General features: G+C 35.2%; 1 protein-coding gene and 1 pseudogene across 2 annotated transcripts; one reads left to right on the forward strand and one right to left on the reverse strand.

The window, feature by feature from the left end:
• Positions 1-1520: 1520 nt before the first annotated feature.
• On the reverse strand, positions 1521-2707 carry LOC148768179 (uncharacterized; annotated as a pseudogene). The gene is made up of 2 exons (XR_016033483.1): positions 2328-2707; positions 1521-2224 (listed from the first exon to the last, which is right to left on the reverse strand). The product of XR_016033483.1 is annotated as an uncharacterized LOC148768179 (transcript).
• Positions 2708-8434: 5727 nt separating this feature from the next.
• Positions 8435-10768, forward strand: LOC148768180 (uncharacterized). The gene is made up of 2 exons (XM_088822795.1): positions 8435-8945; positions 10668-10768. The coding sequence occupies exons 1-2, from the start codon at positions 8435-8437 to the stop codon at positions 10766-10768; spliced, it is 612 nt and encodes a 203-aa protein (XP_088678921.1).
• The last annotated feature ends 1649 nt before the right edge of the window (positions 10769-12417 follow it).

The raw sequence follows: 12417 nt of genomic DNA on the forward strand, positions 1-12417 counted from the left end.
TTCCATTAAACCACCCCTTTTTTTCAATTAAAAACGTCAAAAAATGACAATTGAAAGACAATGATGGGATAGAATGACATGGTAAATAATACCAAATCTGCACTTGACCTCTACAAAATTTTGTGTTAATACTTTAAATTCATATTACTGCTACCGAAATAAATTGTATACATTAAGATGCTTATCTAACTCCTTAAAGACCTATTTGATTTACTTATATATGCGGAGTGTTTGTATAACAAGTTCAAACAAATGTAAGTACTTAATCCCATATGCATGGTTAGCATGGCTCCAAAAAAGAAACCAATTTGTAGGCAAGAAGATTTTCTATACGAGTTAGAGTGGACTTAAGCAATCGATGACTATTTTGTGGAGTTACTGACGTGGGAATCTAGTCTGCGCAATTTCGACCGTAATGGGGCAAATACTCTTGCCCTATTGAGTTGTCAAGAGTTGATTCAGCACAAATTCGACAAGTGGTTCTCATACAAGCATTTGAATAAGAAGATGATGTTATTAAAAAAGAGGTTTGTTACGTTTCATTGGATATTGTCACAGGAAGGGGTAGCATATAATGCAACCACTAACATCATCTCTGTATCCAAAGATGTGTGGAATCATATATTAAAGGTTTGTACGTAAGCAAAGTTTAATTAGTATTATTTTCCTAACAAACGTTAAGTACTTAAATATAAATTATTTTTATTTTTCAGACAAGTCATTATGCCGGAGCTTATAACCCCGTTGGCGAAATACGGTATGACGAGTTGAAGTGTATCTTTGGAAGTGACCCCGTGGATAACCCAAATGACGGTGAGGAGATTATCATTCTGTCTTCCGATGAGGATGAGCCAAAAAAGAATGAGGAACTGAATGTAGGTGGTGTAGCAAATCCAATTGGAGCGGACCGATTTGGAGTCAATGCCCATGCATTTGACCTAATGGCCCAACAAGAGTTTGCCAATGTTGTCCCTAATGATGCCAAGAGGGTCATCAACATTTCTTCGGGTGTATGGGGCGATGGTGATTTAGATATGATGCCTCACCAAAACTACGTATCCGATTCCGAGGGTTCAAGGGACACCGAAGTAAGCACGGCTAACTCACGTTTTGTGGATCAACCTTCCGCCAAGGGTAGTTCTATGTTGAGATCGAGGGCTGATTGTGCAAACAAATTCATGCCTATCGGAACTCCAAAGAGCTCGACCGCTTCAAACAAACCACCGTTGGGTGCATTTTATACCCCCGAAAACAATGGAATGTGAATGTTTGCGTGATTGGGCTTTAAATGATATGTTTGTTTTGTGCATGTGCCATAGGTTACGTGTTTGTGTTCTAGAATAGTACGTAACATATTTGCATGAAGTATTTGTTTGCCTTTTGATAGTAGGTAGGCAAACTGATATCCTAATTGGTATTAGTGCTATGTTTTTCAATTCGATCTTTATAAGCTTTGTTTTGTCAATTAAAAACACATTACCGTATACAATGATACCAAAATATAGCAAGGTATTGGGGTAATTATAATACCATATAATCAAGAGTCGGGTCAAACATAAAGTCGTACATAGATAAAGTTCACAAGAAGCAGCAAAATGCAAATGTATCATTACATTAATGTTCATATTAAAATCCAAATAACCATTTAATACCGCCCTTCTAAGATCAAATCCACCATATTTGCTTTGTGGTCCTCACTCAAACAGAAAAAGATGTCTAGGTCTTTGCTATTGTCACAGATTCTGGAAGTGACTTTGAGCCTTTCCTCGAAAGTGAGATGTTGCAAGTTTTCGAGGGCATCAAACACTTGTTTCCGTGCAGTAGACACATCTTTCTCGAAGCCCATACGGCTTACAAGTTCGTTCATTTGGGACTCCATTTTCTCAAAAAACTTAGACGTCATCTCAATATACCCACTTTCAATCGCGTCAACGCGTGGCCGCTTCTTCGATTTGGATTTAGATTTTGCAGAAGTTGCTTCATCAGCTCGGCTGAATGTTTGGTATTGTGAGTAGTTATCGGATCGTGAAGGATCCACTTGTGGGACGTATTCGTCGTCGTTGGAACAAGGTTCTTTACCTTTCGAGTTGGTGACCAAATCGTTGATGGCTTCGACAAACGTTTCAGCATGTTCACCTGTGGCACGGTCCTTTCCAAAGACCGTAGTCCAGTCTTTGTAAAATGGCCATGACTTGTACCTCATGGAACGGGCATTAGCATCCGTCTAGGTAAACATGGCAAACAAATTAATACTTAAAAATGCGTATTATAAAATCAGTGCATTGAACCCCATGAATTATGAAAAAGGATTTAGTAGTTTGATCTACCTTTACGTACTCTTGCCAAACTTGTTCGTCAATGACTTCAATGGTATTGTTTGTTTCATTCCAGCCGAATCCCGACCTCGATAACATTGTGCTTAGCGATGCATAATGTTTTTTTCACACGTGTATCTTAGAATGGATATGTGGGGTTGCTTTGAGGTCGGTACCGGGGAATTTTTGTACCATATATTGTTCAAGAGTTCCTAGAAACCCAGTTTTAAATCCATTTTCACATTTCCATCCCCTCGAGACAATATCTTTCAACCCTAATACTAAAGTCTGCTCTTCAACAACTGTCCAACTACGTCTGTTATTGATGACACCATTCTTATTGTTTGTACCTTTTTTCGAACCAGCATTAGATTCCATGATGCCTGAATTTTTTGACGTCAATGTATTAACAAAAACGAAGTCTTACAAACAAACATGCAATTAAACAATCTGATTTTCCAAATGTAACGTCTCTTACAACACAAATACATTTTGTAATCAATGAAATGAAATAAAGTAAAGTAAACAAGAAAACTAAGCAACAACCAACACATCCGAAATATTGTTTAACGCGAAGCAAGCCACTCATTGTACATGTTCATTGCAATTGTATCCCGCCAATTGGTCCATTCTTCTGAACTTTCTACTGTATTAATATAGTCTTCTCCACTAATTATTCCTGGATTTTTACGGAAAAAATCATCTAATGTTTCTTCTTCGGGGTCAAAGTCATTGGTTGTTCGTATGAAATTATGTAACAGGCAACAAGCCATTATGATCCTATTTTGAACTTTAATGGGATAATAAGAGGAACTTCGTAGAATGGCCCAACGTGACTTCAAAAGACCAAATGCCCTCTCGATGATGTTTCTTGCCTTTGCATGTTTCATGTTAAAAAATTCTCTAAAATTTCTCGGGGCATTTGGACCTTGGCCGTAAGCATCAAGATGGTACCTAGTACCTCTGTAAGGTGCTAAAAACCCTTCACCATTCGTGTAACCGTTATCAACCAAATAGTAATTACCTGTGGAATAGTGCACAAGTTTACTACAACTAAAAGTGGCTAATTGGGTGAAGAATGAAGCGAATTGTAATTAAATATTGTCGTTGAGTACCCTATACATATACAAACATACCCGTGGGGACCCGTAGACCATTGTCTCTAGTGACTGCATCCCGCAGAATTCTACTATCGGCTGCCGATCCTTCCCACCCGGTTAGTAAGTAAATAAAATTCATATTGTCATCGCAAACGGCTAACACATTAACAGACACATTGCCCTTGCGATTCCTATATCTTGGTTTATCAAGACAAGGTACACGACAATCTATATACGTTCCATCTAGGGCACCAAGACAACCCTAAATAGTTTATTCATGACGAGGATAGTGATTTAGAACAATTTTTACAAGTAGTTGTAATATGAAAGTAATTGCAGTCAATATACATTTAGTACCTTAAAGTATGAAAACCGCTCGTTTTCTGAATTTTCGCCAACCGGCTTAGGGGTTATTAAAAGCATTTCGTGTAACTTCAACAAGGCTACAAGTACCTGATTAAAATGCTTGCTAACAGTGTACCCTGATCTATTGAAATGGCTTTTAACAACAACATTTTTGGTGTGATGAGCCAAAATTTGAAGAAACATTGCAACTTGCTCGGGTACGGTGACATTTCTATTCGGTTTAAGACCACCAACATTTTCTAAAACATAACATAAACGATAGAATGTTTGAATATTCATTCTAAGATTATCACGACAGGCAACATCGTTCAACCCAACTATAGAACGCAAATATTCGAGTTGTGAAGGTGTTCTTCCTATCATACTATAAGTTTGATTATAGCTATCCGTAGACCTCAAACAACGACGCTTAAATGTGGGAATAATATGCATCGACACTAAGAAGAAAATCCTCAAGCTAAAAATTAGTTGATGCAAGACAACTATTATTTCTTCTTCTCGGTTTGACAAAGCCATCCTAAGCCAAGAAGTTCCTACAAAATATATTCACAAATCTGTTTAACCAAAAAAGCCCAATCGTGATTCCTGCCACACGTTTACAGAATTGGGACGTGCGCAGTACAGAGAACATCGAACTCTCAAATACAATGTGAAAATAACAGATAAATGAACGCAAACAAATTGAAACAAATTTCGCAATCGTACGATACACATTTGTAAATGTAAATTAACACAGAGCACTAGCAGATAATTAATATACGGATGGCCCAAATGATACATATATAGCAGTCGATTTAGTACCTGTATCCTCCTCTCGAAATCCGTTTACGAGAATGGCGGGATGTACAATAAAGCGAAACCTTGATGGACTTTCTTGAAGAACAAAACCCTAAATCAGTATAATGGCAACGGAAAATTACCTAAATGAAAACAATCTGCAATTTCATATATACTGAATGATTTCAACGAGAATTTTAAAAAATGCAACGACCCTGCAATTTGATATTACCTTTCCACAAATGTTGGGTGTGGCTGAACAGGAAGCTTCAATTTCAGTCTGCTCTTCAGGTGTGGCTGGGTAAAATTAGGGCAGCAAAGTCACGGGGAATTTGACAAAAAAGTTCGTTTATATATGTAGTATATTTGTAATTTTTTCATTTCTTGAGGGCAACTTAGACATTACACACGCCACCCAGATGTATGGATTATCACGTGTTAATTAGTCAAGGCAAATTCGGCTTGACAAATAATAAATCATATGCGTGATAAATCAAGTGGGACTACATATCCCGAGCCATTGTGACAGCCGAACCAAACACCGTATACGGAGGGACTTTTCGTCCCATCAAGCGTAATAACGCGTACCAAAGGAGCCCTTGGAGTATGTTATAACATGATTTTAATTTCTTAAAACACTCAACGTTTAGTCCCCGCAAGCTCAATGGAAATGTTACCGTGTATTAAGGTGTAGCGTATAATTTCCTGTCGTCCACATGACATGAAATAAATTGAATCCGATTACATTAAAAAATCTGACCATTCGTTTTGAATGTAAACTCTTCCTATATAGACATCTAGGGTTTTTTTTTTCTTTTTTTTAAATCTTATTCTTTGTGTAGGACTCTAATTCCATATTTACAAAATGTATTTTAGGGATTTTCAAGATTTGGCATTCGATGAATAAATAAACCATATCTAGGGTTATCAAATTGAATTGGGTCTAGGCCCATGGTAAAAAGCAGCTCGGCCCATGATGCTCAGCCCGAGATGCCAAACCAAACCCCATCTAGGGATGGCAATGGGTACGGGTTTGGCGGGTCTTGGACCCGAAATCGACCCGTTTGGGGCGGGTTTGGGTCAGCTAAATGGTTCTGGGGCGGGTAATGAGTTTAAGTTTCTAGAACCGGATGGTTCTGGTTCGGGTTACGGGTCTTATTGGAACCGACCTGGAACCGACCCGTATATATATATATATATATAATTTCGAGTTTCATTTATCAAACTATCAATTTCCATCTTGTCTATTCTCATTTACCTATTTTCACTGTTTTATTTTTCGATTCTCATTTCTCGTGAGTAATATTTATGACTTGTCGACCACCGCTAATTGTCTTCCATTTTGAATTTTACTTATTATCGAAGTTAAATATAATTAATTGTAATTTTATTGTTCATGTTATGACACTTGAAGAGATTTTTTAAAATATTGTATTTTAGTATTGAGATTATTTCGTAAAAATATACAAGCAAAATATTATGAAAGTTAAAAAATATTAAACTTTTTGTATGTTAATGGGTCTAACGGGTCTGGCGGGTCGGAACCGTTTAGTTTGGGTTTGGTTTGGGGCGAGTCTGGGTCTAAGCTTAAGCGGGTAGGGGCGAGTCTTGGATTTATATATTTTTCGTGGGTCGGGTATTGGGTTTAGACAAACCCGGCCCAGAACCGACCCGTTGCCATCCCTGTCCCTGTCGTCAGGCTAGAACATAAAAAGTGTTGTCTAGAGGAATCGAACTCGGAACTTTAGATGTCTCGCTCTTCTTACTCCGCCAATTATTGTTAGTCATTTGGGTTATACTATTCTACCCACTAGTTTCGTTATATTTTGATCGTTGACTAGTGAATTTTAATCTCGATCGTTGATCTCCACCGGTTAAACAATCACAACTGTAGATTTCTTTTTACGGAAAAAATATAGCAAATCGGCAATTACCTTCGGTTACCCGCAGTTGATTACAGGTGTGTAATATATAAGGACCCTTAATTGGTCCTTTAAATAAGTTTCGGGTTTTGGATTGGGGACGCATTGACATCGACCTCGAAATTGTGTACGTGTTTACTTTGGATTTATTTGTATAGCAAATTGTGAAAATAAACTAAAATAATATCTAAAGTGACAGCAAGCGAGTGGAGTTCACGTTTATGAGCTCGAGTAGAGGCTCTGGTCCATAAAGCGCGTGGAAGTAGACTCCTGCAAATCGCGTGTGGCCAATAAACAAACTGTCCCGCAACTAAATATAAGCTCGTATCGTTACCTACTGAACAGTGTGATATTTCGCTTCACACACAGAAACGTCTCTTCTCTTTGCTAAGCAACGATTAATTGCAATTGCCGATATCTCATGTTGGGGAATAAGAGAAATTGTAGCTGTTTGTGGGGCCCAGAGCCGACTGACGTGACTGTCACCCACCTCTATTTGTCTTTTTTACCCCAACTTGGTCCTCATTTTGAGTTAATATCAAATCTACCCCTGAATTATCACTATTTGCCTCACCTAGTCCTTACTGTGTGTGTGGTAGGGGTGTAAACGAGCCGAGCCGACTCGTGAGCTCGAAGAGCCGGCTCGTAAAAAGCTCGAACTCGGACTCGAGATTTTCGAGCTCGAGCTCGAGCTCGCGAGCTCGAGCTTTCTGACGAGCCGAGCTCGAGCCGGTTTTCAGTTGTTCATGAGCTCGCGAGCCGGATTTATTATTATTTTTTTATTTTTATTTTTATTTTTTATATGTTATTTTTATTTAAATAATGTATAATAATGTAAAATATTATACAAATAAATACAAATATTAAAAATATATATAATTACAATTTTGTTTTTATTTTTTTAAATAATTTTTAATAATAAAATAATAATTAAAAAAATATTTAAAAAAAAAAAAAAAAAAAAAAAAGGGCTCGAGCTCGAGCTCGAGCTCGACAAAATTGACACGAGCTCGAGCTCGAGCCAAAAACAGAGGAGCTCGCGAGCTCGAGCTCGAGCTCGAGCTCGACAAAATAAACTCGAGCTCGAGCTCGAGCCAGCCAAAAGAGGCGAGCTCGGCTCGAGCTCGGCTCGTTTACACCCCTAGTGTGTGGCTACCTTTGCCTTTTCAAGCATGGCTTTTGCTTTTAACTTTGTTTTTTTCATCAAACCACCACTACTAAAATCTTTTTTTTCTTTTTATAAATATAATTAATTAATAAATTGTTTTATATTAATAAAATAAAATAGTTGAAATTTAGTGCAAAATGACAAGCCCTCGTCAAAGTCCCATGATTAGCAATAAATAAATGTTATGGAATTTGTTAATCCCATGATTAACAAATCAAATCCATGCCTCTTTAAAAGAACCAATAATTATTGATACATTATTATTATCATAGTGTAGGTTTTTTTTTATTGATTAATTATGAGATTTAATTAATTGTCTGATGTATTTGCTTACAAATCAACTTACTGACACGTAATCTTATTAAAGGTTAACTAATATAAAATATTTCAATTTAACGACAACTAAAGTGTAAAGCAATGAATTACATGATAAGAGCACAAGAAGGGCGACCTGAAACTAGAAGCCCAGTTAAAAAATATATGAAACTTTAATAAAGAGAAGTTTGCATCACTGATCCACCAACCGGGTGAAGAAATGATAATTTGGAGTGCTCCATGCCCTTTTTCGCAATGGGACATCGACCTATAGGTCATTTTTCTCTCCTATGACGGGACGAAAAAAAATCTAATAGTTGTTGTAGACTATTTCACAATATGGATGGAAGTTGAGGCCCTATCTCATATCACGGAAGACAAAGTAATGCACTTTAATTTATCTAGTAGAATATGAGTTGCCACTGCGGCATACGTACCCCGAAACATTGTGTCTGACAACGGTGCAAGAAAATGAAGATCACTCAACGATTTGCAATTGTCGCGCTGGCCAACGATCAGGTCGAAGTGACGAACCGAATTATCACGTTGGGTCTAGAAAGGATGCTGAATGAAATAGGTGGAAGGTGGGTGGACGAACTACCTTTAGTCATGTGGCCCTTCCGGACCTCGCCCACAAAATTCACGGAAAAAACACCTATGTACCTGACATATGGAACCGAAACAGTCATACCTACCGAAATAGGAATGGAGATACTTCGCATCCAAAACTTTAATGAGGGAACAATCGAAGCATCCTTAAGGCAAGCTCTAGACGAGCTCTACGACCGTCGAGAACGAGCTTACGTAAGGATGAAAATAAGCAAACACCACACTAAAACAAAGTATGACAGAGGAGTGAGGACAAGACATTTCCAAGTCGGGATCTTACTAAGACAAGCGGATGCTCTCAAAGGTATTGGCAAACGAGATGTCAATTGGGAAGAACCATACAAGATGTTCGAATATTTCGAGGACATGGCAGGTAAAACATTACCTCGGACCTGAAACATCTGCCACTCAAGAACGTACAATAATTAATAACTCTAAAATTAAAAAAAAAATACATTTAGCGTATTATTAAAATTTTAAAATGACAGGTAATATAAAAAAAAATATCAAAATTCTTTAAAACAATATACCATTTACGTGTAACACATGACCTTTAGTCATGTGGGATGAATTGTTCATTGTTGGACCCTTTGAGGAAAAAGTTAGCCCGAGTATCGCTTTCACATTAAATCAAAGGGCACTCCCAATTTTTCCTCTATATTATCATGATATTGATGGGAAGAAACGATATATGGGTATTTCAAATTATCTCATTTATTTACAATATCTCGTGATATTTTACATTGTCGTATTATTCAATATTTTATGATGGAGATTGGAATATTGTTTTAGGTATTTAATTTGTGAGATTATTATGATTCCTTATTTGAAAGTTATTTCAATAATTTGAGTGGATGTGGATGGACTCATGCATTTATTTGTCGATCAATTTTGGTTGGTGGACAAGAGGAATTGAAGCAATTTTAAGATACGATATATAGTTTTTCGTCCCAATAATTCAAATTTGTATATCGTTTTTTTATTGTTGCGTACAAATTAAAAAAATTAATAAATGTTCATAGATATAGGAAATTATTAAAATATCCTGATAATTGATTAATTTTCAATTAATTAATTAAGAGGGATAAATGAGAAAATTGAAAATAGCTCAATTAATGTTTTATTGATATTGTAAATTGACAGATAATTTGGGGGAAAAACTCTTTAAAGAGACAAATATGGGACACGAGCAGTATAAAATACCGTATAAACAATTATTTTATATTCTTTTTTTCTGGTTGCTTGATTTGTTTTCGTAACGAATGAATCCACAGTCAACCTATATGTGCACTGAGTAAATCTATATTCTCCTATTATAGTTTACAAACATACAAAAGACTAAATCACAATAGGCTAACAATATATGACAAAACTCGACTTAGCTAGCGAGCGGATTCGAATATGGATCAATTGATTACTTGATTTGTGCTACTTCTACGGATTATTATGTATTAAAAAATAAAAAATCTGGATTATTGAAAAAAAAATTGACCACGCAAAGTCCAATAAACTCCTGATATTTTATTATTTTATATATTTGTAATATTCTGAATAATCTACGATAAGTACGAAAAATAACAAGCCTCGGCGCAAGAAAGGGACAAAGCCCGAGCCGAGCCGAGCCGAGCCAAGGTAGGTTGTGAGTCGGCAGCCGCTCCCAGTCTTTTACTTAATACTCTTTCTTGAAGGTGTGGGGGCCACTGTCACATTCACTGATGAAATTATATCTACTTTTCTTGTTCAGTGTCTTTTCGTATTAAATGAATTATTATCATTATTTTATCTATTTTTTTCCTTTTTGTTCAATTACTCGGGAAATGTCTCGAGCATCTCGTACTTATTTATCGCCAATATTATCGTATCTCGTACGATAAAAGTAATTATTCGAGTTTCGAAATAGTGACGATATCATGAGACAGAAAAAGTAGACGTGGGAGCAAGTGGTTGGTTGCATACATGTGATTTTGAACAGAACAAAGCCAGGGCCCCACTTATAGAGAGAAGATTTCTTCTTTCTTTTCTCTTTTATTTATTTATTTAAATTCTTTATTTATTTATTTTATTTTTTTACTTTATTTTATTTATATTTATGCAGAAAATAAATTAAGTATTTCTATTCTGGAAGATAGGGATCAATTGATGTGGAAGGGAGCAAATTTAGCTACTTGTTCAATTCTCAATGCTGTCCACTTCTAATTATTATACAATGATATTTCGTTTCTATTTTTTTATATACATATATAATTTTTATTAATATATTTTAATGAATAACACAAGCGTCGACACTCGTCACACAAATTACAATAAAGTTTCTTAACTCAGATTTAAAATATCTTTATAATTTTTGTCCATATTAACTAGACAAGACTCAAACAAATATAGGTAAAGTCGTCGAGTTATGGGTAGACCCGACTCAATTGGTAGTCTTAATAGTTAGATATATTTCTTTCTTTTCTGAAGTGAAATATATATGATTTTTTTTTTTTTAAATCCAAAATATTTATGAAATGATATTTTCAAATATTGGAACGTACATCAAACTATAATTGGGGAGTTATGCGCTATATTGGGTGATTATTAATTGTAGATGAGTTAAATAACTAATCACTAAGAACATATAGACATGGGTATATATGTGACTATGTGTATGATTATGTGTTGATCTACGGTTAACAATCACCCGATATAAATACAAATTTCGGGTATTTTATGTATATTTTTAAAATATTTTAAAAGCTCTCCAGTAATATAATTTTGGAGTTTTAAGATCTTTCTTGGAAAAATAACCAAACATTCTAAATGAGCTTAGAAGTTTTAATTTTGGAGTTTTAAGATCTTTCTTAGAAAAATAACCAAACATTCTAAAGGAGCGTAGAAGTTTTTAAATACTCCATCCGTTCCCTATTAAGTGACGTTTTTGGCTTTGCAGAAGGATTAAGAAGCTCAATAAATATTTTTTGATTTTAGGTAAAATATATTAGAAAGACTAAAATAACCTTGATTATTTAATGATGTGTGATAAGAGAGAGTTAATACTTATAGTTGAATTAATAAGGTTAAAACAAGAAAAAATGCATTTAATGCAGTATTGGAAATCTAAAGTGACAGATAATATGGAACAAAAATATTTTTAAAAAGAGACAGTTATTGTGGAACAGAGGGAGTATCTTATAAGCTGCATTTAAGAGCTTATAAGCTGAGCCAAACACCCTATAAATTACATCCAATAAATTTTACTGGTAGAATAAACTATTCCATGGAAGAGAAAAAACCGACAAAAAAAATGGTTTAATTTAGTACAATAGTTTTTCTTTTTTTTGCTACACTATGGAATAAGACAAACTAGACAAGGTTAATAAGAAAAATACAACACTCTTAAAACGTAGGTTTCAATGCCAACGATTCATCTACCTATTAAACGTGCATTATTGTAATAACTATTGTACAATTTCAAATTTGACAGATTGTAAATAGTAGCAATTATTTGGTGAAGGATTGAGACTCGATCAATGAGAGTCTAAACGATTTCATATCTGATTAAGAGTGTAAACGAGTTGAGCTCTGGATATGAGTTTCAAAGTTTAGATCAATAAATCCGAGTTTGAGCTCGATTATTTTGATGAATTGAATTTGAGCTCAATTTTCACTATTTGAAATCTCATGAGTCGAATTTTGTTAATTTTTATTATAGAATAGAGTGATGAAATACAATAAAAAAAAGGACAGAGACCGCTTTGGAGTGATGTGAATTATTTAAGAGGACACATGCATGTGAGATAAATATATAAATGCATATTTATTTATCTCATGCATTTATTTATTTATTCTAGTTGAATTTATTATTT

The sequence above is a fragment of the Erythranthe guttata genome, chromosome 9 (assembly GCF_056151865.1).
Source record: "Erythranthe guttata isolate IM_541 chromosome 9, IM_541, whole genome shotgun sequence".
NCBI lineage: Eukaryota > Viridiplantae > Streptophyta > Magnoliopsida > Lamiales > Phrymaceae > Erythranthe > Erythranthe guttata.